The following is a 27,261-nucleotide window of genomic DNA, read 5'->3' on the forward strand; positions in this document are numbered from 1 at the left end:
CTGCTTCTGCTCACGTCTTCTTGACAGTTTTTTACTTTAATGACTGATTCTGAATTATTTTCTGTCCGTCCCCCTTGACCCCCCCTCTCCTGCACAAACCCAGTCTAAATGATGAAGTAAATGACATGTTTCAGCTTTATTGTGTGATCATGCTATGATGCCTGAGTTTAGGTATAAAAGTTTTTCTTGAATGCAGACGTTTCCAGGATCGTCTCTTTAAAACATGACCTCCTATCAGGAAATAATTGGACTTCACCAGGAAGGAGGCGAAGCCTCCTGCAGCAAACAGAAACCGGACTTTCCTCCACAAACATTCTCTTTAATCAATGAACAAACCTTTCATGCAGTCAGCCTTAAACCGAATAAAAACATCTCATTAAGCCTCCGTGCGTCCTGGTAACATGTTGGGAAGGACGTCTGAGGAACGTGGAGAAAGATTTGTTTTGGTACCGGAACATTTGCATCCATGACCTCAGTTGGGCTCTGGGCCGATTTAACACATTTATACGTCCAGCCAATTCACGTTACTAATATTCTACAAACAAGGTTAAAAAATTGGATTAAAGAGGCATGTTACGGCTGTGGCCGTATTTGGTTTTGGTTTGTTCTGTTTGTTCTGTGTTTTGTGTATTATTTCTTTATCAGAGCGGGACTTCTGTGTTTTGTGGATCTTTGTTTGTATGTCTGATTATTTGCAGGTGTGGTGCATGAAGGTGTGGCCTCAATTTGGACAAGCTGGTGGAGGCAGCTTTAAAAGCACCATTTGGACATCCAGTCGGTGAGAAGGGTGCCTTGCAGCAAAAGCCTCCACTGCAGCTTGGCCCTCTTCTCCATTTTGTTTATGTCTTCTCCACTTTTTTTAGTTTGTGTTGCTCTTTGTAGTTTGTAGTTTTGTCTGTGCCCACTCGGTTTAGTCCTTTGGTTTATGATTTTGTTTAAGTGAAGCTGTAGGGGTGAACCGCCATTTTGTTTAGTACATGTTTTCTCCTGGTTTTGTTAGGTTAGGGAGGTTAGCGTTCTGTCTTTGATTTCCCTTTTCTTTCTTTGCAGGTAAGATTACATGTTGCAGTTAGTTGGGGTTTTGTTTGTTGTTTTGGCCTTGGTTCACCCTGAAGCCTTTTAGTTTCACTTTTAGTTATTGTTGGATTGTTTGTTTATTTGTAAATAAATTTGTCATATTTTTATGGAGACATTCGTTTTGGTGTGTGTTAATTTAACTTTGGTAGCCAAACCTTTACTTTTTTATGTTATGCCCCCCCTAGCACCCCTAGATACACAAGGGGGCGTAACAAGGCACATTTAAAATCTAGCAGCATTTAAAACTGTGATGCTCCTGGATAAAAACAGTTTTTTTGTTGATTTGTCCTTTATTTGAGTCCTCTGTACCTTCTGCCTATAGGCAGCAGTGTAAACAGAGAACGTCCGGAGTTGCATGAATCCGGTCAAATGTTTTTGGCTTCTCATTACATCCATCATGATTTAAGAGTATATTGTTGGCCATCGCAGATAAATAAACCAAAATACTAACTTTTTTTTTTTAAATCTGTCAGCTAATCATCATTCTCGCTGTGAACTATGTCACTTGATTGACATGCAGAACAGCCAATCAAACATTTTGGTAGATGATGAACTTCCAGCATGAGTCTACGCTGGCATTACTGTTGCCGCAACTCGCTTTCTCTTTTCAAACTAATTCTGCTACAACAGATTTTGGACTGTGAAAACTCAGACTACTTTTGATTGTGTTGCTGGACCTGCAAGCCTCATGAGAACGGACACTGTGAACGCCCCTCTCACCCTCCGCGGGTGGTTTCTCCTCCAAGCTGGGGTCCTCTACCAGAGGCCTGGGAGCTTGAGGGTCCTGCAGTATCTTAGCTGTTCCTGTTCTTTTCTTTTCTGGACTGAGAGGTCTGAGGTCTTTCCAGGTATCTGTTGTAGCCCCTCCTCCAGCTTGGGGGTTACTGCCCCCAGTGCTCCAATTACCACAGGCACCACTGTCACCTTCACTTTCCAGGCTTTCTCCAGTTCTTCTCTGAGTCCCTGGTATTTCTCCAGTTTCTCATGTTCCTTCTTCCTGATGTTCCCATCGCTTGGCACTGCCACATCCACCACAACGGCTTTCCTCTGTTCTTTATCCACCACTACAATGTCTGGTTGGTTCTCCATCACCATCCTGTCAGTCTGGATCTGGATCAGGATCTTTGCCCTCTCATTCTCTACCACCTTCGGAGGTGTTTCCCATTTTGACCTTGGGGTTTCCAGTCCATATTCTGCACACATGTTCCTGTATATTATTCCAGCCACTTGATTGTGGTGCTCCATGTATGCTTTCCCTGCCAGCATCTTACACCCTGCAGTTATGTGCTGGATTGTTTCAGGGGCCTCTTTGAACAGCCTACACCTTGGGTCTTGTCTGGTGTGGTAGATCTACACCTCGGGTCTTGTCTGGTGTGGTGGATCTACTACGTGGGTCTTGTCCAGTGTGGTAGATCTACACCTTGGGTTTTGTCTGGTGTGGTAGATCTGAGCCTCTATGGCTCTGGTGCTCAGGGCTTGTTCCTGAGCTGCCAGGATGAGCGCTTCAGTGCTGTCCTGTAGGCCAGCCCTTTCTAGCCATTGGTAGGACTTCTTGATATCAGCCACTTCAGTTATGGTCCGGTGGTACAACCCATGCAGGGGTTTGTCCTCCCATGAGGATCTGTCCTCCAGCACGGTCTTATTCTTTCCATTGAGTTGGATTCTCAGGACTTGCCTTACTCGTTGGAGGTATTTAGCTGTTGGAGCTTTCCTTGTTGCCTGCTCCAGGTTGCCATTTGCCTGTGGAATTCCAAGGTAAAATGGTAAATGGCGTATACTTATATAGCGCCTTTCTTCCTACAAGGACAAAGCGCTTTACAGTCACAGACCCATTCACCCAGTCACACACACAGTCACACACACATTCACACACTGGTGGCGGCTCCGCTGCCAAACACAGGCGCCTGCCTACCACCAGAGGCAAGGTGGGGTTCAGTGTCTTGCCCAAGGACACTTCGGCTCATGGGCGTGCAAGGCGGGAATCGAACCTGCAATATTACGATCATGGGTCGACCGCCCTACCGCTGCACCACGGCCGCCGGAATTCCAAGGTCCTTGTAACTGTCCTCAATGTCTGCTATTGTTCCTTCTGGGAGTGAGACCCCTCCTGTGTGGACTACCTTGCCTCTCTTTGTCACCATCCGGCTGCATTTCTGGAGCCCGAATGACATCCCAGTGTCAGTACTGTAGATCCTGGTGGTGTGGATCAGGGAGTCAATGTCACGCTCGCTCTTAGCATATAGCTTGATGTCATCCATGTAGAGGAGGTGACTGATGTTGGCCCCATTTCTGAGTCGGTCTCCATAGCCAGTCTTGATTATTTGTCTGAGGGGGTTCAGACCTATGCAGAACAGCAGTGGGGACAGAGCATCACCTTGGTATATCCCACATTTGATGGACACTTGTGCAAGTGGCTTCCCATAGGCTTCAAGGGTGGTTTTCAGAATCAGAAATCAGAAAGCCTTTATTGTCATTGTAACACAAGAAACTTGTGACAACGAAATTTCTGGTGCTCTCCAGCTGCTTAAACAATAAAATAGATAATCTTCTAAAGAACAATAAAATTGAGTTTAACTGAAAATATACATATGTACAAAGCTACATAACTATTCTAAATTGCATTATATTGCACTGGGAATTGTTAATATTGCACATAGGCTTCAGATATTGCACGAGTTACAGTTTTTGTGGGATTCACATTTATTAAGGAGGTTGACTGCTCTGGGAAAAAAACTGTTCTTTAGTCTATTTGTGCGAGCCTTGTGGGATCTGTACCGTCGGCCTGACGGTAGCAGTTGGAACAGGTGGTGGTTTGGATGGTGGGAGTCCTTGATGATTTGCCTGGTTCTGCTCGTGTAGCGAGAGCTAGCAATGTCCTCTAGGCTGGGCAGGGGGGAGCCGGTGATTTTCTGGGCCGTGTTGATCACCCTCTGCAGCGCCTTCCTGTCTGCGGCCGAGCATCCTGCATACCAGGCTGTGATGCAGTACGTGAGGATGCTCTCGATGGTGGCTCTGTAGAAGGTCACTGGCAGCTTCTTGTCCAGGTTGTTCCTCCTGAGTATTCTCAGAAAGTGGAGACGCTGCTGGGCCTTCCCTACTGCCGCAGTGGTGTTTGCAGTCCAGGAGAGGTCCTCTGTGATCAGCACACCTAAGTAGCGGATGGAGTGAACCCTGTCCACGCTGACCCCATTTATATAAAGTGGGGGCGGGTCCATTTTCCCCTTTCTGAAGTCCAGGATTATTTCTTTCGTTTTGGTGGTGTTCAGGTGGAGGTTGTTTCCTGAACACCACTTTTCCAGTCTGCTGACTTCATCCCTGTAGAGAGTCTCATCTTCCCCTGAGATGAGCCCGACCACAGCGGTGTCATCAGCAAACTTGATGATGGTGTTGCAGGGGTGGGTTGGCGTGCAGTCCGATGTGTAGAGCGTGAAGAGGAGAGGGCTCAGTACACATCCTTGTGGTGATCCTGTGCTGATGGTGATGGTGGATGAAAGGTGGGGTCCAAGTTTAACAGATTGTGGTCGTTCTGACCACAATCTGTTAAACTTTCCACAGCTTCATCGAGTTTCTTATGAAGGCTCTTAGAGTCCTGTTGACGTTGTACAGCTCCAAGCATTCAGTGAACCATGTGTGTGGCATTGAGTCATAGGCCTTCTTGTAATCAATCCAGGCTGTGCACAGGTTGGTGTGTCGTCTTGCAGTCTTGAGCGACTGTTCTATCAACCAGGAGTTGGTGTTTGGCTCCTCTGGAGTCTCTATCAATGCCCTTCTGTGTGTTGCTCATGTATTGATCCATGTGCCTATTTATCTTGGTTGCAATGATGCCTGACATGAGCTTCCATGTTGTGGACAGACAGGTTATTGGCCGGTAGTTGGATGGGATTGCACCCTTTGAGGGATCCTTTTGGATCAGGATCGTTCGCCCTTCCGTTAGCTATTCGGGGTGAGTTCCATCTCTTAGCAGCTGGTTCATTTGTGCTGCCAGGCGCTCGTGGAGTGCGGTGAGTTTCTTTAGCCAGTAGGCATGTATCATGTCAGGGCCCGGTGCTGTCCAGTTCTTCATACCTGAGACTCTTTCTTGGATGTCTGCTACTGTGATGGTTACTGGATTCTGTTCAGGGAGGTTGCTATGTTCTTTTCTCAGAGAGACCAGCCACTGGGCATTGCTGTTATGTGCCATCTCTTTCTCCCACATACTTTTCCAGTATTGTTCAGTTTCTAGCCTTGGTGGGTCTGCTTGGCTGTTTTGACCCTCCACTGAGCGTACACTTTCGCAGGCTAAATTACAAACAGCCTGTTTATATATGTTTCTCTTGTTCTATCAAACTTCATTAGGATAACTAGGGTTAGAGGTTGGAGGAAGTGAACTTATAAATCCTACCCATGTTGTGTTTTAATTCACTTTATTTGTCTTAACATATTTACCATAATCTGGTTCTTAGCTTCTATTTATTTATCTATACATTACCAGTCAATATAATTAATCAAATTAACAAGTTTTTAAAAGATTAAATAACCAAGATGAAGTGATTATTGGTTATAGAAGACAATACCATATTCCACGAATCATTATATCCCATGTCAAGTATCAAAACGGAGTGCTGGTTGGTTATCAGAAGAAATAAGTACATTTTTCCAGAATTAACTTTTTTGTCAAAAACAGTAACCTTATCACAGTTAAAGCAAGTCACAGATGTGGTTCTGATGTCAAATGGAAGGTCCATATTTTATGATCCATGGTGGCTCCAAAGTTGGTGTTACTTCTACTGTAAACTGACAGCCTTCCTTCTAGATTAACAGGTTTTGAAGTTGTCTGTGCTGTAAGACATGCAGTCCATGTTGATCAGGGTCCTTGTGCTTCTGAAAGCTGATATCAGAGTGGCTGAATAAATTAAAGTCAAGTTGTTCACAGTTCAGAACTCTCCAATCCTGGTGACAGTTGATTTATGCCTTTAGGATTTTCTTTTACATCTCTCAAACTTCTTTATGAGTCGATATTTTTTGCTCAGAGTTCTGTGACCACGAACTTTCCAAAGACTTCCGTGTTGCTCACCACCATAAGCATGGCCAGCTCTGGTGATCCGTTTGTTGAATATTTTACAGATTCTTATCCGAGTGTTTTGAATTTTCTTCTGCTTCTTCAAAAGTCTGGCTCTTTTGGAAATGTCCAGGTTCCTTTTGGTCAGACGGTCTTTCATGTAGACGTCAGCCCATTCGAGTTCTTTACTTGCTCTGACAAACCCATGTGATGTTTCCTCGTAACCCTTGTTCTATCCTAGGCACTTTAACATTGGGAGGTGGGTCATCTAGACCCACTAGACAGTGCTCTGAACCTTTGTTCTTCAATGATTTGTGATCTTCACTGGTGTCCATGGATTACATGAAATCTTTCCACCTTTATCCACCTTTGTCATGGTAGGGGGAACACCTCAGTGTGTTGTTGTGATCTTCAAATTGTTTTTGTATCGAGGGATTTGTTAAATGATTTGCACTTAAGGGCCACCGTAGTCCTGTTTAGATTAGATTAGATCGACTTTATTCAGTTCAATTTTATTTGGTAAATGGTAAATGGCGTATACTTATATAGCGCTTTCTACCTTCTTAACACAACTTCTTTTTGAACTGCTTTTCGTCCGTCTCGTCTTCTACAGCTTGCGAACGTGTCGGTCTGTGAAGGGGGGGTAGTCAATGTAAACAAAAACAACTGATGTCTCCATGAAGGCGGACCAGTAAGTTGGTGATGTTACACATAATCGGTCTGTGCACGGCTCTGTGTTCTGATTGGACCTTTCATTATCAACAGTTGCTCTGATTGGATGCCATTTTCACTGAATTTTTGTCTCTGTTTTTGTTTGTTAACAAAAAAATCAACACATTTTCTTGAATAAAGAGTTTTCATGAAATGATCATTTATTTGCATCAGGGATTCAAATGTTGAAACTGTGACTTTTGTCAGCTGAATGAACGTTTCCATCATGATCTTCCATCTGTTGCCTTTTGCTCACCCCACAGCCTTTCACGTCATTATGTAGTGATGCTGGTTTAATCATAATGAAGCTCAGCGTGATCTTTTTGTTTTTTTTGTCTTTAAGAAAACCTCAGTTATGAAGTAAAACTTAAAAAAAAATCAGAATGACAGTGAAACCCCCACTGCCAGCTTTTCTTTTCTCCACATCAACATCTTAGACGATCAGTAGAAACTCAGACAGGAACGTCTTCACATCAGAATATTTCCCCAGGTCAACAAACTGCCTCATTCCACCGCTGATTGTGTGGATAAAGTAGATTTGATGGTGTGGGTCAGTGAACGTCCTGAAGGTCATGGCGGCTCACATGCATGCGACTTCCTCTTATGGATAACGGCTGGGCTGAGAGACTCTGGTATGGGGGGTGGGGGCGGGGCGTTTTGTTACAGGAAGCAGCAGAGCGCAGCAAGGACGCTGCTGAATTATTGATCAGGCTAATGGACAAGTTTTCCCTCTCTTCTGCATCACATTGAAATGCAGTCACCTGAGATTTCCCATGAGCCCTCAGGTCACCAAGGAAACACTACAAGGCCCTTTCTGATGTGCAGATAAAGAATGACCACGTCAGCTGAGAGGAAGAGATGAAGGTCACCTCATCACCCCAGGCTCCAGACACGTGTGCACACAGGAGCTGCTTTTTTGAAGGTGTGAGATGTTTGTTCTGATGAGAAGAGCAAACATCGTAGCTGCTCACAAAGCATGTTCTCGTGTGTGGGAACATAAATAGCTCTGGGGAACAGCAGGGTTCTTCTCAGTTCTGTTTTGGAACCGTCTCGCATCAACGTCACCTGAAGGTCCAGCGGCTGAACGTCTGCGTGAGGTTTAGAGCTGAAGAACAGCAGACGTTCAAGCAGAAACTTTTCAATTCAAAGACCTGATTTTTGGAAGTGTGTGAAGGTTACTCAAACAACACAATGTTGTGTTAGGGTTTTCCTTCCTATCGTCATGGAGATCCTGGAAGAATCCCATTTTTGAACATTTCTTTGATCTGCAGCTGAGAGTAGACAAGAACCTTTATGAAGGAGATCCAGCTAGATCTGCTTCCTGTTGCTGGACCTCTTCACCAGAAGTTCTGCCTCTGAATTCAGAACTTGTTCATGTTGTTTTGTCTGTGCAAATGTGGAAACGAAGAACGTCTGATGTTCTAGTTTAAAGTCCCTGGGAGCCAAGAACCAGCAGAACATCTCTGCTTTCCACTTTCAACTGCAGTCAGCACTTCTGCTCACCTGACATCATCAGCAGCAGCTCAGAGGCCACACCCCCAAGCCCAGAGTCACCTGTTATGATGTGTGACAGGACTTCCTTTGGCATTTCAAAATAAGAGTGATAGCTTCTACTGCCTTACTGACCTAAAGATTTCCAACCATCTCAAAGCACATGTCCGTCTGGGGCAGTTCTGCCGTTTCCATGGTAACCAGACACTGTCAACAAGTATCTCCAAGAAGTATGACACAGGACCAGCTTGTCCAAACTGATCCAAGCTGTGAAGATCTGCTTCTTCACCAAACAATGGGAAGAGGAAGCATTTCCTCCCGTAAATAACCTTCTTCTGCTAACCCTGACGTCCCGTCAGCCGCTTACTTCATGAAGTGATGTGTCGGTGTATTTGAGCATCTGCTTTTCAGTTCTTCATCTGCTTCGTCGTCCTTCTGTTGCTCCTGTAGTTTGTGAGTTTATTATGTCATTTCTAAGTTTCTGCCACATACCGGATCTCCTGGTTCTTGGGTCCAACACCACTGGCTGCTGACAAATCTTATAATAATTCTTTGCTCGTCTGCACAGTCATCCCAGTTTTTTTCATTTCATTGCTTTTAAACGAGGGATTTTTTTGTTTGCACCACAGATCATAACAAACTCTTATCAAAGCTTTCACTCCCATGGAAGTTAACTGGTTTTGGTTCTGAAGTTCAGCTTTAAATTCTTTGTTCTTCCCTCCTCCCCTGGAAGGTGGTGACTGCAGGTCAACACATGATGGTGTTTGCTAGAATGACATGAGACTGTGGTCCAGCCGCTCTTTCTGGAGAACCCGTCTACTGGGCCAATGGGAACCGCGTGAATCTTCTCCAACAACCTGCAGCATCAGGAAGAGGCTGGGGTTCTGGTACCGCTCTCCAGACCCAATCCAGGATTAGTGTTCAGGCCTTTGACCTGATCCGATTTAAACGGACCGACTTCATGTGTCTGGAAAACCAGAAACACTGCCGTCATCCTCCGCCGTGACGTCACTGCAGCAAAATAACTGTCATCTGTGACTGGGCTTTTATTTTGAAGGCTAGACCCCACGCCTCCGGTGCCACCCGCGTGCACGTTGACGCAGCACAGTCAGTCGGCATGACAACGCGCTCTCACTGACAAAGGCGCCGCAGCTCACGCGCCGGAGGATGGCAGCAGAACCTCCGTGTACCGGAACCGGTTCGGTCCTCGCAGTCATGCAGAGCGCGCGACCGGTCACCGTGAAAGTTTCCGCGGCCAGCCTCACGCTCAGCGCGCTCGCGCTCTTGCTGCTGGTTACCGCCATCTGCACGGACCACTGGTACCACACCGACACACGCGCGCACAAGGAGAACTGCGACCGGCACGGGGCGGACTCCACGGACCAGAAGAACCGGGACATGCCGATCTACCATCTCCCGCTGCTGGACGGAGGCGCGCGCCACCGAGACGTGGCGCTCATGAAGCCCGTGCACGTGGGTAGCCGCGAGGAGGAGCTGCTGGAGAACTGGCGCGCGATCCTCGGGATGGGCATCCTCGAGACTGAGTGCGGGAGGCCGCTGTTCTCCACGCACGCGGGGCTGTGGCAGAAGTGCTACTTTGAGGATCAGGACATCGACAAGCTCATCGCACGGGGTCAGCGCGTGCATGTGATACTTTACATACAAGCAAACACTCCTGCACGCACGCGCGTTCAGTATCACCAGAAACGTCTGCTGTTCACAGAGGAGAGCGCGCTCTAATGGCACAGTGAGTGAATGTCTGACGTCATAGATGCAAGACACCTGAACCTGGAGCACTGAGAATTGTGGGTAATGGGGTCCAGGATCCTTATGGGTCTGAACCAGAGACGGCGGACTGCAGATTTGGAATCATTAAGCAGCCCCAAACTGATAAAATCACTGAGTGCTACTGCTTGGAGATATTAGCCCTGTTCTGACCCGTTCTGACATATTAGAACTGTTCTGACCCGTTCTGACATATTAGACCTGTTCTGACATATTAGAACTGTTCTGACCCGTTCTGACATATTAGCCCTGTTCTGACCCGTTCTGACATATTAGACCTGTTCGGACCCGTTCTGACATATTACCCCTGTTCTGACCCGTTCTGACATATTAGACCTGTTTTGACCCGTTCTGACATATTAGAACTGTTCTGACCCGTTCTAACATATTAGACCTGTTTTGACCCGTTCTGACATATTAGAACTGTTCTGACCCGTTCTGACATATTAGACCTGTTTTGACCCGTTCTGACATATTAGAACTGTTCTGACCCGTTCTGACATATTAGACCTGTTCTGACCCGTTCTGACATATTAGACCTGTTCTGACCCGTGCTGACATATTAGAACTGTTCTGACCCGTTCTGACATATTAGACCTGTCCTGACCCGTTCTGACATATTAGCCCTGTTCTGACCCGTTCTGACATATTAGAACTGTTCTGACCCGTTCTGACATATTAGAGCTGTTCTGACCCGTTCTGACATATTAGAACTGTTCTGACCCGTTCTGACATATTAGACCTGTTCTGACCCGTTCTGACATATTAGAACTGTTCTGACCCGTTCTGACGTATTACCCCTGCTCTGACCCGTTCTGACATATTAGCCCTGTTCTGACATATTAGAGCTGTTCTGATCCGTTCTGACATATTAGACCTGTTCTGACATATTAGACCTGTTCTGACCCGTTCTGACATATTAGACCTGTTCTGACCCGTTCTGACATATTAGAACTGTTCTGACCCGTTCTGACATATTACCCCTGTTCTGACCCGTTCTGACATATTAAACCTGTTTTGACCCGTTCTGACATAGTAGAACTGTTCTGACCCGTTCTAACATATTAGACCTGTTTTGACCCGTTCTGACATATTAGAACTGTTCTGACCCGTTCTGACATATTAGAACTGTTCTGACCCGTTCTGTCATATTAGACCTGTTCGGACCCGTTCTGACATATTACCCCTGTTCTGACCCGTTCTGACATATTAAACCTGTTTTGACCCGTTCTGACATATTAGAACTGTTCTGACCCGTTCTAACATATTAGCCCTGTTTTGACCCGTTCTGACATATAAGCCCTGTTCTGACCCGTTCTGACATATTAGAACTGTTCTGAACCGTTCTGACATATTAAACCTGTTTTGACCCGTTCTGACATAGTAGAACTGTTCTGACCCGTTCTAACATATTAGACCTGTTTTGACCCGTTCTGACATATTAGAACTGTTCTGACCCGTTCTGACATATTAGAACTGTTCTGACCCGTTCTAACATATTAGCCCTGTTTTGACCCGTTCTGACATATAAGCCCTGTTTTGACCCGTTCTGACATATTAGAACTGTTCTGAACCGTTCTGACATATTAGACCTGTTCTGACCCGTTCTGACATATTAGAACTGTTCTGACCCGTTCTGACATATTAGACCTGTTCTGACCCGTTCTGAAATATTACCCCTGCTCTGACCCGTTCTGACATATTAGCCCTGTTCTGACATATTAGACCTGTTCTGACGCGTTCTGACATATTAGAACTGTTCTGACCCGTTCTGACATATTAGAGCTGTTCTGACCCTTTCTGACATATTAGACCTGTTTTGACATATTAGAGCTGTTCTGACCCGTTCTGACATATTAGAACTGTTCTGACCCTTTCTGACATATTAGACCTGTTCTGACATATTAGACCTGTTTTGACCCGTTCTGACATATTAGAACTGTTCTGACCCGTTCTGACATATTAGCCCTGTTCTGACCCGTTCTGACATATTAGAACTGTTCTGACCCGTTCTGACATATTAGACCTGTTCTGACCCGTTCTGACATATTAAACCTGTTCTGACCCGTTCTGACATATTAGACCTGTTCTGACCCGTTCTGACATATTAGAACTGTTCTGACCCGTTCTGACATATTAGACCTGTTCTGACCCGTTCTGACATATTAGAACTGTTCTGACCCGTTCTGTCAATTTAGACCTGTTCGGACCTCTTCTGACATATTAGCCCTGTTCTGACATATTAGAGCTGTTCTGATCCGTTCTGACATATTAGACCTGTTCTGACCCGTTCTGACATATTAGACCTGTTCTGACCCGTTCTGACATATTATACCTGTTCTGACCCGTTCTGACATATTAGAACTGTTCTGAACCGTTCTGACATATTAGAACTGTTCTGACCCGTTCTGACATATTAGACCTGTCCTGACCCGTTCTGACATATTAGCCCTGTTTTGACCCGTTCTGACATATTAGAACTGTTCTGACCCGTTCTGACATATTAGACCTGTTCTGACATATTAGAACTGTTCTGACCCGTTCTGACATATTAGACCTGTTCTGACCCGTTCTGACATATTAGAACTGTTCTGACCCGTTCTGACATATTACCCCTGTTCTGACCCGTTCTGACATATTACCCCTGTTCTGACCCGTTCTGACATATTAGACCTGTTCTGACCCGTTCTGACATATTAGACCTGTTCTGACATATTAGAACTGTTCTGACCCGTTCTGACATATTAGACCTGTTCTGACCCGTTCTGACATATTAGAACTGTTCTGACCCGTTCTGACATATTACCCCTGTTCTGACCCGTTCTGACATATTAGACCTGTTCTGACCCGTTCTGACATATTAGACCTGTTCTGACCCGTTCTGACATATTAGAACTGTTCTGACCCGTTCTGACATATTAGACCTGTTCTGACCCGTTCTGACATATTAGACCTGTTTTGACCCGTTCTGACATATTAGAACTGTTCTGACCCGTTCTGACATATTAGACCTGTTCTGACATATTAGAACTGTTCTGACCCGTTCTGACATATTAGACCTGTTCTGACCCGTTCTGACATATTAGAACTGTTCTGACCCGTTCTGACATATTACCCCTGTTCTGACCTGTTCTGACATATTAGACCTGTTCTGACCCGTTCTGACATATTAGACCTGTTCTGACCCGTTCTGACATATTAGACCTGTTCTGACCCGTTCTGACATATTAGAACTGTTCTGACCCGTTCTGACATATTAGACCTGTTCTGACATATTAGACCTGTTTTGACCCGTTCTGACATATTAGAACTGTTCTGACCCGTTCTGACATATTAGACCTGTTCTGACCCGTTCTGACATATTAGCCCTGTTCTGACCCGTTCTGACATATAAGACCTGTTCTGACCCGTTCTGACATATTAGCCCTGTTCTGACCCGTTCTGACATATTAGACCTGTTCTGACCCGTTCTGACATATTAGAACTGTTCTGACCTGTTCTGACATATTAGACCTGTTCTGACCCGTTCTGACATATTACCCCTGTTCTGACCCGTTCTGACATATTAGCCCTGTTCTGACCCGTTCTGACATATTAGAACTGTTCTGACCCGTTCTGACATATTACCCCTGTTCTGACATATTAGAGCTGTTCTGACCCGTTCTGACATATTAGACCTGTTCTGACCCGTTCTGACATATTAGCCCTGTTCTGACCCGTTCTGACTATTTGACCTGACTTGTTTTGACATTCTGACTGGCCCGGACATATTTAAACAGATTAAATCATTAGTCCAGGTTAACCTGGGTGCTCCAGGCTAACCTAATTAGTTGATCTTAACTTTATTAGTCCAGGTTAACCTAATTAGTTTCAGGGCAACCTCATTATTCCAGGTTACCATTAGTCCAGGTTAACCTAGTTGCTCCAGCTTAACCTTGTTGCTGTAGGTTAACCTTATTAGTTAAGGTTAACCTCATTAGTCCAGGTTACCATCAGTCCAGGTTAACCTTATTAGTCCAGGTTAACCTCATTAGTCCATGTTAACCTGGGTGCTCCAGGCTTACCTAATAAATTCAAGTTAACCTTATTAGTCCAGGTTAACCTCATTAGTCCATGTTAACCTGGGTGCTCCAGGCTTACCTAATAAATTCAAGTTAACCTTATTAGTCCAGGTTAACGTCATTAGTCCAAGTTAACCTCATTAGTCCAGGTTAACCTTATTAGTCCAAGTTAACCTCATTAGTCCAGGTTAACCTTATTAGTCCAGGTTAACGTCATTAGTCCAAGTTAACCTCATTAGTCCAGGTTAACCTTATTAGTCCAGGTTAACGTCATTAGTTCATATTAACCTCATTAGTTCAGATTAAATCATTAGTCCAGGTTAACCTGGTTATTTCAGGTCAGTACAGTAGAGCTGCTGTTAATCCAGGTGCTGTTCTTTTACAGGTGTTCCCACATTCCTTGGTTACAGTAGACGTAGTGACGGCGTTGTCTCAGGTGTTTATGAACGTCATCTCTGTTTCCGCAGGAATCGCTGAACGCTGCACCGCTGTAAAGTATCACTTCCCTCAGCCAATCAGGTTGAGGAACATCCCTTTGAACTTGACCAAGACGATTCAACAAGACGAATGGCGTTTGCTGCGTGAGTGGTCCCACACACATCTGTGTTTACACAAACATGCACACACACACACACACACATCCATGCAGACACACACGTGCACAGATATGAACACACAGACATGAAGGTGACCCCAGAGCTGTGATGTCATCCTTCCTCCTCCTGCAGAAGTCCTGTTGATCTGCTTCTTTAATAGACCACACTTCAGCAGGCTCACTGCCCTGGTTTCCGTGGAAACAGTTTTATTTAACAGTACTGAGAGATGGCGGGGGTTGAGCAGGAGATGGTTGCTATGGTAACGCTATGTCTGTTTCGCTGTTCATCCCACTCATTACTGGCAAACAGGATGAAGCTGTGGAAGAAAACGAAGCAACAAAAATACAAAAAACATTTTTACAGTTTAAGAAACTATAAAAACACAAACTGTAAAACAGACAAAACAAAACTCACTTCAGTCTGCCTTAGAGGTGATGAATCAGGTGTTTCCTCTTCGGTTAATGACTCACCTGTGACTCAGGTGGTGCTAGCCACGTGTCTGCATTAGCAGAACCTAATTACAGAAAAAAGACCCAGAACATGTGGAGAGCAGACGGGTCTGCAAACAGTTGTTTAGTCAGAAGATGCCAGAAACTGTTTACTGATGAACAAGTCTGTGCAAAAATAAAACCATCTAAAGCCAAACATCCTAATCTGAAAGCACAGACGCACATTGGAGCCGGCTCTTCTTAAACATCAGTGAGATCTTTGATTAAAACAACTAAATTAATTCTTTAAACCCATGGATTTCTTTTCATTAAAGTTGTAACTTTTTTCTGTTGCATTTTGCTTTAAGAAATCATTTATTAAAAATTCTATTCATTTATTGTGTGTGAAAACATTTTCTAATACATTTATTTGAAACAAAAAAACAAAAATCATTTCATTCACTTAGACCGCATGGCCCGTGGGCCACATCCGGCTCAGCGTGTAAATATATGCGGCCTGCAAGATCATTGTATGTTATTGTTATTAATGGCCCGGCGATAAGTAGCACTGGTAACATATGAACTAGACTTCCTATCCCATAATGCAGCTGCCTTGCCGAACACTTCCTGCGTCAGTGAAGTCTGGCTTATGATGCTGCAAGTTCTTCTGGCCCTCACTGTGCCGAAGACAAAACAGCTGTTGAACATTGGAGGCAGAACAAATGTTTGCTGACGATGCCAGCAATCTCATTTGTGGAGCTAATGTAGCTGTAACTAAAGAATTTCATCTGAGACGCTGTTAGGAGACGAAATATCAAATACATACTTTGCTGGAAAACTGACTTTGTCAGAAAAAAAGAATGTTCTGTTGATTTGGACCCCATTTGCTGCCAAAGTGGAAGCTACACCTGTCAGATGGAGCTGCAGTGTTGTGGCACACTGGCAAAGTGCGACACTGACGGCAAAGTGCGACACTGACGGCAAAATACAACACTGACGGCAAAATACAACACTGACGGCAAAATACGACACTGACGGCAAAATACAACACTGACGGCAAAATACGACACTAACGGCAAAATGCGACACTGACGGCAAAATGCGACACTGACGGCAAAATACAACACTGACGGCAAAATACAACACTGACGGCAAAATACGACACTGACGGCAAAATACAACACTGACGGCAAAATACGACACTAACGGCAAAATGCGACACTGACGGCAAAATGCGACACTGACGGCAAAATACAACACTGACGGCAAAGTGCGACACTGACGGCAAAATACGACACTGACGGCAAAATACAACACTGACGGCAAAGTGCGACACTGACGGCAAAATACGACACTGACGGCAAAATGCGACACTGACGGCAAAATACGACACTGACGGCAAAGTGCGACACTGACGGCAAAATACGACACTGACGGCAAAATGCGACACTGATGGCAAAATGCGACACTGACGGCAAAATACAACACTGACGGCAAAATACGACACTGACGGCAAAATGCGACACTGACGGCAAAATACAACACTGACGGCAAAGTGCGACACTGACGGCAAAATACGACACTGACGGCAAAATACAACACTGACGGCAAAGTGCGACACTGACGGCAAAATACGACACTGACGGCAAAATGCGACACTGACGGCAAAATACGACACTGACGGCAAAGTGCGACACTGACGGCAAAATACGACACTGACGGCAAAATGCGACACTGATGGCAAAATGCGACACTGACGGCAAAATACAACACTGACGGCAAAATACGACACTGACGGCAAAATACGACACTGACGGCAAAATACGACACTGACGGCAAAATACAACACTGACGGCAAAATACGACACTGACGGCAAAATACGACACTGACGGCAAAATACAACACTGACGGCAAAATACGACACTGACGGCAAAATGCGACACTGACGGCAAAATGCGACACTGACGGCAAAGTGCGACACTGACGGCAAAGTGCGACACTGACGGCTAAGTGCGACACTGACGGCAAAGTGCAACACTGACGGCAAAGTGCGACACTGACGGCAAAGTGCGACACTGACGGCAAAATGCGACACTGACGGCAAAGTGCAACACTGACGGCAAAGTGCGAGACTGACGGCAAAATGTGACACTGACGGCAAAGTGCGACACTGACGGCAAAATACGAGACTGACGGCAAAGTGCGACACTTGTTGCTGAAAATTGATGCCATACATCCAGCTGTCATAAAATGACACAAGAGGAAAGAAAATGGAATGGTTTGATAAACTTTTTCTGAAAAGAATAGATAGAATATGTTCATATTTAGTCTATGCTTGTTCATATTACCAGTTATTTATGGTTTAAATTGATTTATTCTGGAATAATTTACTTTTTCTTTTATTCACATTTATTTTAAAATAATGTAATTATTAAAAGTTTAGTTTGTTTAATACATGTTTCTCCCTTTCAACCCACAACCTACAGAGTGTTTGGGATTTTACTGAGGATAAAACATTCCCCACTGGCGAGTGTTCATTTTCTGTCCTCCATGTCGTTTCTGACGAATTGAACATGTGATGTTTTAAAGATTTGCCATTCTAAACGTGTCGTTTTCTTATCTATGCTTTTATTTTTAAGACATGCGTCGCATCACTGCTGGTTTTTTGGGCATGGCGGCTGCTGTTCTGCTGTTCGGGAGCATCGTGGTATCAGTGGGTTTCTTCTGGGAGGAAAGTCTGACTCAGCACATCTCTGGGCTGCTGTTCCTGATGGCAGGTAACCCACCAGAACCTCATCTGGACCACCTTTATGTGGAACATGTGCAAAAACCTAGAGATGAATGACTTTCCGTCTGCAGTAGAATCTGCAACACCTGCTGCAGGTGTTCCTGCTGCCATCTGGAGTTGGGTCTGTCAAAAGGCTGTTATCATCATATTTTACAGCTGGTTCTAGAGGATATGGTGTCGATGTTTAGCGTGTGGCTGCAGGTGGACGCACCAGGACAGGTTACTAACCTCTTGAGATCTGAGTTCTTGTTTTATATGATTTTTTGTTTTTAATTTTCGTAGCCAAAGAGCCCCGGTAATCAGAATTAAGTATAGTGAAAATAAAACCCACAATGGGATGTCTTTGTATGTGGATGCCAGGTCTCAAACGGTGAGGGGGGTCTATAAATAAATAAATTTATACTGTATTTATCCCTCAATGGGGAAATTCTTCTCCGCATTTGACCCATCCCCTGGGGGAGCGGTGAGCTGCAGCTGAACCGCGCTCGGGAGGCGGTAGTGTTAAGGGCCTTGCCTAAGGACCCCCACTGGGTGATGTTAACTGCTCGCCATTGATATGGTAATTGCCCCCCAGTACCATTGCTTATTCCCCTCCGGGAATCGAACCCTGGATTCCTGCATGGTAGCTTGTCACCTTACCAACCGAGCCACCCAGCCTATATCATGCAAAATTAACTTTTTGAGCTTTTAAGTGTTTTATAATGTTCGTTCCTCACAAAAACAACCCCAAAGCGCTATTTTGATCCATTTATGCGCCCCTCCCAATCCATGAAAATGAGTGGGTTCTCTCATCGTGATGTCACAATGTGGGGAACAGCCCCTTCCAGGAAGAGTCTGGGCTGCCAGCCCCGCCCCCAGGCTAACAGACACACCCACTTTCTCCATGGAGCAGTGACCTGCTAAAAGCTGTCATTTCCACATCCATCTTTGTGAAAGTTCAGATGTTTGTTTTGGTGGGAGAAACTCAGACACGCTGCTGAGGCCGACTCTAAGATCTTCTTCTTTCTCTTTCGGCTTTTCCCATCAGGGGTCGCCACAGCGAATCATCCTTTTCCACCTCACTCTATCATGGACATCTTCTACCCTAACATTAGCCAACTTCATGTCCTCTGTTAAGACATCCATGTATCTCCTCTTTGGCCGTCCTCTTGCCCTCCTGCCAGGCAGCTCCATCTCCAACATCCTTCTACCAATATATCCACTATCCCTCCTCTGAACATGTCCAAACCATCTCAGTCTGGCTTCTCTGACTTTGTCGCTAACACAGGCAACATGAGCCGTCCCTCTGATGTACTCGTTCCTTATCCTGTCTAACCTGGTCACTCCTAAGGAGAACCTCAACATCTTCATCTCCGCTACCTCCATCTCAGCCTCTTGTCTCTGTCTCACTGCTACCGTCTCTAACCCATAGAGCAGAGCTGGTCTCACCACTGTCTTGTACACCTTTCCTTTGAGTCTTGCTGGCACTCTTCTGTCACACAACACTCCTGACACTTTCCTCCAACCGCTCCAACCTGCCTGCACTCGCCTCTTCACCTCTTTTCCACACTCCCCATCACACTGAACTGTTGACCCCAAGTACTTAAACTCCTGCACCTTCTTCACCTCAGCCCCCTGTAACCTAACGCTTCTACCTTGATCCCTCTCGTTCAGACACATGTATTCTGTCTTACTACGACTGACCTTCATGCCTCTTCTTTCCAGAGCAAACCTCCACCTCTCTAGCTGTTCCTCCACCTGCTCTCTACTCTCACTGCAAATTACAATGTCATCCGCAAACATCATTGTCCAGGGAGATTCCTGTCTTACCTCATCTGTCAGCCTGTCCATCAGCATAGCAAACAAAAAAGGACTCAAAGCTGATCCTTGGTGTAGTCCCACCTCCACCTTGAACTCCTCTGTCTGACCTACAGCACATCTCACCACCGTCATACTTCTCTCATACATGTCCTGAACTACTCTGACATACTTCTCTGCCACTCCAGACGACCTCATACAGTACCACAGCTCCTCCCTCGGCACCCTGTCATACGCCTTCTCTAAATCTACGAACACACAATGCAGCTCCTTCTGACCTTCTCTGTACTTTTCCATCAACATTCTCAAAGCAAAAATGGCATCAGTGGTGCTCTTACGGGGCATGAAACCATACTGCTGCTCACAGATCTCCACCTTCTTCCTAAGCCTGGCTTCCACTACTCTTTCCCACAGCTTCATTGTGTGGCTCATCAACTTTATTCCTCTATAGTTGCTGCAGTTCTGCGTGTCACCCTTGTTCTTAAAGATCGGAACCAGAACGCTTCTCCTCCATTCCTCAGGCATCTTCTCACTCTCTAGAATCCTATTGAACAACCTTGTTAGAAATTCCACTGCTGCCTCTCCTAAGCACTTCCATACCTCCACAGGAACGTCATCAGGACCAACGGCCTTTCCGCTCTTCATCCTTTTCAGAGCCTTCCTAACCTCATCCTTTCCAATCTCTGCTACTTCCTGCTCCACAACAGCCACATCTTCCTCCCTTCTTTCCCTGTCATTTTCCACGTTCATCAGCTCCTCAAAATACTCCTTCCATCTTTTCTGTACACTCTCCTGGGTTGTTAGCACCTTTCCATCTCTGTCCTTAATCACCCTTATCTGTTGCACGTCCTTCCCATCTCTGTCTCTCTGTCTGGCTAGCCTGTACAAGTCCTTCTCTCCTTCCTTTGTGTCTAACCTGTCATATAGCTCATCGTAAGCTTTCTGTTTGGCCTTTGCCACCTCTCTCTTCACTCTACGCTGCGCTTCCTTGTACTCCTGTCTACCTTCCTCAGTCCTTTCTACATCCCACTTCTTTTTAGCCAACCTCTTCCTCTGGACGCATTCCTGTACTTCCTCATTCCACCACCAAGTCTCTTTACCGTCTTTCCTCTTTCCAGATGACACACCTAGCACCTTCCTACCTGTTTCCCTGATAATCTCTGCTGTAGTTTCCCAGTCATCTGGAAGCTCATCCTGACCACCCAGACCCTGTCTCAACTTCTGCCTAAATTCCTCACAAGTTTCTTCATTCTGTAGCTTCCACCACTTGGTCTTCTTTTCTGTTTTCCCTCTCTTCTTCTTCCTGACCTCCAGGGTCATCTTACACACCACCATGCGGTGCTGTCTGGCTACACTCTCTCCTACCACCACTTTGCAGTCAATAACCTCTCTCAAATGACCTCGTCTACATAGGATGTAGTCCACCTGAGTACTCCTACCTCCACTTCTGTATGTCACTCTATGTTCCTCTCTCTTCTGGAAGTAAGTGTTGACTACAGCCATTTCCATCCTCTTCGCAAAGTCCACCACCATCTGTCCCTCCAGATTCCTTTCCTTCACACCAAACCTGCCCATCACCTCCTCATCACCTCTGTTGCCCTCACCAACATGCCCATTAAAGTCTGCTCCAATAACAACTCTCTCTCCTCTGGGGATACTCTCTATGACCTCATCCAACTCACTCCAGAATCTCTCCTTCACTTCTAACTCACAGCCAACCTGTGGCGCATACCCACTGACTACATTCACCATCACCCCTTCGATTTCTAACTTTAAGCTCATCATCCTGTCTGAGACTCTTTTCACCTCTAGAACACTGTTTACAAACTCCCCCTTCAGAATCACTCCTACCCCGTTTCTCTTCCTATCAACACCATGATAGAACAGTTTGTATCCTCCTCCAATACTACGTGCCTTGCTGCCCTTCCACCTTGTCTCCTGCACACACAGTACATCTACCTTCCTTCTCTCCATCATGTCTGCCAGCTCTCTGCCTTTCCCTGTCATTGTGCCAACGTTAAGAGTCCCTATTCTCAAACCTATGTTCCTTCCTTTTCCCTTCTCTCTCTGGCCACGGACCCTTCTGCCTCCCCTCTTTCTTCGACCAACAGTAGTCAAATTTCCACCGACACCCTGTAGGTTAACAGCATCGGTGGCGGTCGTTGTTAACCCGGGCCTCGACCGATCCGGTATGTCTAAAGTGTTGTGGATGATTCGCATGGTTATTTTGGCAATTTTTACGCCGGATGCCCTTCCTGACGCAACCCTCTCTATTTATCCGGGCTTGGGACCGGCACAGAGGCAACTGGCTTGCAACCCCTGTGGCTAGATTGAGGCCGACTCTAAGATGATGTCACGAAATGGGCGGCACCCACAAGGAGTGAAAGGCGGAGCCTCAGAGATTGAGTTGTCTTTCTTCTGGATTGGAAAATAACTAACATTTCATAAAATATAGTTCTTTATTGTGCCAAAGGTAATATATGATGATATGGATCTAGTTTACTCTGAACAGCTTCAGAAAAGCAGGACAAGGCCTTTTGAAAAAGTACGTTTCTCCGGAGTAACTTTTTAAGTGTCCAGACTTTCGTCTGGTTTTTTGTCCTTGCTCTGATCTTCTCTCTCGTCTGTCTTCAGGCATTTTCTGCACCATCTCCTTATGTACCTATGCGGCCAGCGTGACCTATGACCTCTCCAGAAACCCCCCCTTCATCTACGGTCTGCCTGGAGATGTGGATCATGGGTACGGTTGGTCCATCTACTTCGCCTGGACAAGTCTGGGTCTGACCGTGGCTGCCGGCTGCCTTGCTACCACCTTCCCCTTCCTGAACCGGGCCCGAGCTCTGAGGTCCAAAACTGCACGGGAATCTTCTGTGTGAGCTGTTGGTGATCAGCAGGACACCGGACTCCGAGACGTGGTCCAGACTGGGCTGCAGAGGTTTTATTTACACTGGCTTCTGGACTCTTGCTGAGGGAGAACCTCAAGAGGACTCATACCTCTGCTGCAAAGCTTCTGTGGAGCATGGCGCCCCCTTCTGGGTGTCTTCGATAGGAACAGTGTTTGTAGTGTCAGAGGAACCGCCGTCCGACCCGGCTTGGACGGGTCTTACAGTGTCTGTTAGCCAGTGACCGTTTCTCATTGTGAAATTATGTATTTTGGCTGACCCCCCCCCCCTGCGGTTTTTACACAGGTGTGATCACAGGTGAAGATCTGGTGAGTTTGAATCTTGAGGGGCGGGTTCAGGTCCGATGATGGAGCCTCCTCTCTGACTGCATGGAGGCGCAGTTTTTGGCTCCAGATGAGCCCAGATCCATTTCAGCCCCCCCATCAGGCCACAGACAGGTGGGAGACACATGGGGGGGGGGGGGGGGGTCGTGATCCCCATGTCCGGTCCATTGAAAAGTCAGCAGAACTTAGATGTGTCCAAACCTTTTTCACTCAACAGCACCAGATTTTTGTAAAGGTGATCAAGACACCTCCTTAGTGCAGGTAAGAAGGTCCGAACAGGGCCCCCCATACCACTTAACCTGACCCCCACCCACACACCACTTGACCCCCCCCCATTTGTAAATAAAATACTTGAAGCCCACCTGATCTCAGAGTGGTTTCTTCTCATTGGTACGGAGTCCCTCAGTTGGTTCTGGTTCTGAGTGTTGAATCTTCAAATCAGACTCCACTCTGGAACTTTGAAGCTAATGGGGGCGGAGGGGGGTTGTTACGACCCCCCCGACCCAGATCAAGGTCAGTCCTGGTTCCGGTTCTGTTTCTAACCTTCAAAAACGTACATCAGGACAGAGTTTATTATTTGAGTTCTGACCTGCACGTGCTCCTATGTTCCGGTGGTCCGATTCCCATCAGATCAGTTTGATTCTCCGCTCTACAGCAGCCCCGCCCCTGAACGTCAGCAACTACCCACTGCGCATGCTCACTATCTCGCCATGTTCGGTTCGGTCCTCCGGAGCGCTGCAGCCGTCAGCAGGTGACCGTCCGACCTTCCGGTTCGGATCCTGGTTGAGACAGACCGGGTGTCACGCGGCCCCCACCCGCAGGCGCCGCACTGGAGCCCCCCCCCCCAGCCGCAACGGTGACATGACAGCCGCGGCGCGCCGTTTGCTCCGCTGACCCCCCCCTCCGCGCCCAGTAACCGACGCAGAGACCCCCTCCCTCCCGCCGCCGGCGAGCCTGTGCTGGGAGCGCGCAGCCCGGGAGCGCGCAGCAAGCCATGCCCTCCGCCCGGTCCAGCTAGCTCCTAGCCGCGGAGCTAACGGTTAGCCGAGGATGGTGGCGGCGGTCCCGGCGGATCCCGGACGTCGTGAGGCCCCCGGCTTCAGCCGCGCAGCTGGACCCGCAAAGCCGCGCACAGAATTCACGCCAAACGGAGCCGCGTGCGTGTGAGCATGCAGACGGGCCAGCTGCAGTTCGATTTCTGCAGCGAGGACAACGCTCCGCGGTGGAGAGGCCTGCTGGTGCCCTCCCTGGAGAAGGTAGGTGCGCACGCACGCACGCACGCACGTAGGCGGCTGCTGCAGCCAGGTGTGGCCCTGCAGGTAAGCCGGGCCGTTCCGTGACAGGACGGCTGACGTCAGATGGGGGCAGCGGGGTCTGCCTGCTCCCCGGAGGCTACAGGTTCTGGACTCTTCCAGCTCACCTGGACCACTTCAGTCCCGATCCGACCTGAACCACTTCAGTCCCGATCGGACCTGGACCACTTCAGTCCCGATCCGACCTGGACCACTTCAGTCCCGATCCGACCTGGACCACTTCAGTCCCGATCCGACCTGGACCACTTCAGTCCCGATCCGACCTGGACCACTTCAGTCCCGATCCGACCTGGACTGATGTGGTTCTCTTGTGATTTAGAAGATCAACACTCTGCAAATCTGTTCCTCACTGTCCCAGAGTTCTTTGTTGGACCTCCAAAGTTGTGGGTTGGACCGGGTAGAAGCGCTCCAGGTGGCTGACCTCTGACCCTCTGGATCCATGTTTCATAAGTTCTGCTCACCATCAGAACCTCTGACCGCTGTCATCAGGCCCGCGTCCTGAGAGATCCATTTAATGATGGCAGAGTCCAGCTGGTAGGCAGAAACTACAACAGGAACTCAAAGAATGATGACAGGTTTCTGACCCACAACACGGTCTACCACCATGTGGACCTGGTTTGTAACGCTCATGGTTTCTGTGTTGGTTCTGGTTCTACTGCCAGCGGTGCATCAGGTGGAAATGTGGGAGGTTGGATGGACTGAGGTCTCCTGGGTTCAGATGATGTTCTATTGGGTCAGGACAGATGTTTGGACTCCTGCATGTATTAATTTAATGGGATTTAAAACCCAAAAGGTTAAATTATGATTAAACGACTTTAAAACTGGACTAAAATAACTGTTTGTGATCATCAGCTGTGGTTCTGGACGGGAACATTTCCAGAGAAGGTCTTCTTAGCTGCATGAAAGGAGCAGCAGGTCTGGTCTTTACCTGGTTCCTGTGGGACCAGCATGCAGACCTGAACCCGGTGTAGAGTCTGACCGTCGCCCATAAGTGGGTTTCGGCCTGTTGGTGAACATAAATTAAAAAAAAGAAACACAGAAGAAGCTAAAACCAACAGAAACTCAGAGAGAAAGGTGTCTTTCTGTCCTCCTCCACTGGGGGGCAGCACATATCCATGAGGCCTGTGTTTCTGCTTGTTCTGATCAAACCTGCTCTGTCATTTCGTTTTGTTTAATTATTGATCAAACGTTGTGTGTGTGGCTGCACGCTGCAGGTACTGAACCAGGTACACCCCAACCTGAAGTCCCAGCAGGAGGCGCTGCAGTACATCGAAGAGCTGATCCTGCTGCTGCTCAGCATGTTGTGTCAGGCCCAGCCTCGCACAGTGCAGGACGTGGAGGTGACGCACACGTGCACACATGCACAGATACACGCATGCACACATACACAGATACACACATGCACAGAAATACATGTGCACACAAACACACGTGCACACCTGCACCCATCCACACGTGCACACGTTTGCCGTGGCCACATGCATGTTCCACCAACAAGCCCTTGAAATCTCCACCAATGATTCAGACCTACAGGCTTAGGGATGCTGAAACCTGGAAACAAACCCTCTTACCTTTAGTCACCTAAGTGAGGTCAAGCCTGCAGGTCAGGTCACTTGGTCCTCACACCTTCTGTCGGTTGTCTTAGGAGAGGGTCCAGAAGAGTTTTCCTTATCCTATCGACAAGTGGGCGATTGCAGATGCTCAGGCGGCCATCGAGAAAAGGAAGAGAAGGAACCCTCTGTCTCTGCCGGTTGATAAGATCCATCCCCTGCTGAAGGTAACCGTCCTGTCAGTGTTTTCTCCATCCTCCGCTCTTGTCCATGTTTATCAGTAACTCTGACTCTCAGACAGAATCGTCTTCAGGAAGAAGCTTTGCTGTTGGCTTCCACAGAGTAGAAAGTTTGGGGAAGCGGGCCGCGGTTTGGAGCACTGAAAAGATCTCAGGACTTTTGCATCTCTCTGTCTCCCATCATGCATTGTGTTCAGGAGGTTCTGGGCTATAAGATTGAGCACCAGGTGTCCGTGTACATGGTAGCTGTGTTGGAGTACATCTCTGCTGACATCCTAAAACTTGCAGGAAACTATGTAAGAAATATCCGCCACTATGACATCACCAAGCAGGACATCACTGTGGCCATGTGTGCGGACAAGGTACATTCTAACCCCCCACGCCGTTCTAGAAACACCTGACGAACGCTGAGAATACTTTGAGACTCCTGAAAATGTGTGTTTGTGTGTGTTGGTATGTGTGTGATTGTATGTGTGTTTTATGTGTGTCTGTGTGCGTGTATGTTGGTATGCGTGTGTGTGTTTGTGTGTTTTGTGCGTGTGTATGTTGGTATGTATGGGTATGTATGTTGTGTGTGTGTGTTGGTGTGTGCATGTGTGTTTTGTGCGTGTGTATGTTGGTATGGATGGATGTGTTGATGTGTGTTGTGTGCGTGTGTATGTTGGTATGTATGTTGTGTGTGTGTGTTGGTGTGTGCATGTGTGTTTTGTGCATGTGTATGTTGGTATGGATGGATGTGTTGATGTGTGTATGTGTGTTGTGTGCGTGTGTATGTTGGTATGTATGTTGTGTGTGTGTGTTGGTGTGTGCATGTGTGTTTTGTGCGTGTGTATGTTGGTATGGATGGATGTGTTGATGTGTGTATGTATGTGTGTTGTGTGCGTGTGTATGTTGGTATGTGTGTGTTGGTGTGTGTGTTTGTGTGTTGTGTGCGTTTGTATGTTGGTATGTATGGGTATGTGTGTTGTGTGTGTATGTGTGTTGTGTGTGTATGTGTGTTGTGTGCGTGTGTATGTTGGTATGTGTGTGTTGGTGTGTGTTTGTGTGTTGTGTGCGTTTGTATGTTGGTATGTATGGGTATGTGTGTTGTGTGTGTGTGTTGGTGTGTGTATGTGTGTTGTGTGCGTGTGTATGTTGGTATGTGTGTGTGTGTGTGTGTG

The 27,261-nt window shown here is 46.8% G+C and overlaps 2 protein-coding genes across 8 annotated transcripts in view; both read left to right on the forward strand.

Annotated features, from left to right (window-relative positions):
* The first annotated feature begins 9,390 nt into the window (after nt 1–9,390).
* tmem178a (transmembrane protein 178a) lies at nt 9,391–23,360 on the forward strand. The gene is made up of 4 exons (XM_023953490.2): nt 9,391–9,950; nt 14,631–14,744; nt 17,828–17,965; nt 22,408–23,360. Exons 1-4 carry the CDS (start codon nt 9,485–9,487, stop codon nt 22,647–22,649), a joined length of 960 nt encoding a protein of 319 aa, XP_023809258.1. The 5' UTR covers nt 9,391–9,484; the 3' UTR covers nt 22,650–23,360.
* Nucleotides 23,361–23,681: 321 nt separating this feature from the next.
* Nucleotides 23,682–27,261, forward strand: part of sos1 (son of sevenless homolog 1 (Drosophila)) — a 28,164-nt gene continuing 24,584 nt past the window's right edge. For 4 of the 7 annotated variants that reach the window (XM_023953478.2, XM_078949342.1, XM_023953482.2 and 1 more), the window contains exons 1-4: nt 23,682–24,255; nt 25,527–25,652; nt 25,958–26,089; nt 26,299–26,463. In XM_023953478.2, coding sequence (XP_023809246.1) covers nt 24,169–24,255; nt 25,527–25,652; nt 25,958–26,089; nt 26,299–26,463 — 510 coding nt within the window. In that variant the 5' untranslated portion in view covers nt 23,682–24,168. The remainder of the gene's footprint in view (nt 24,256–25,526; nt 25,653–25,957; nt 26,090–26,298; nt 26,464–27,261) is intronic. The other 3 variants (XM_023953480.2, XM_078949355.1, XM_078949361.1) reach the window with 1 other exon arrangement.

This window comes from Oryzias latipes, chromosome 1, assembly GCF_053564925.1.
Source record: "Oryzias latipes strain Hd-rR chromosome 1, Olatipes_Hd-rR_3.1".
NCBI lineage: Eukaryota > Metazoa > Chordata > Actinopteri > Beloniformes > Adrianichthyidae > Oryzias > Oryzias latipes.

Excerpts from the sequence above, each read along its gene's own strand:
- tmem178a (XM_023953490.2), top strand. The coding sequence starts at position 9,485 with ATGGCAGCAGAACCTCCGTGTACCGGAACCGGTTCGGTCCTCGCAGTC. Across the intron at positions 9,951-14,630 it reads CGACAAGCTCATCGCACGGG|GAATCGCTGAACGCTGCACC; the intron begins GTCAGCGCGTGC and ends CTGTTTCCGCAG. Across the intron at positions 17,966-22,407 it reads GCTGCTGTTCCTGATGGCAG|GCATTTTCTGCACCATCTCC; the intron begins GTAACCCACCAG and ends GTCTGTCTTCAG.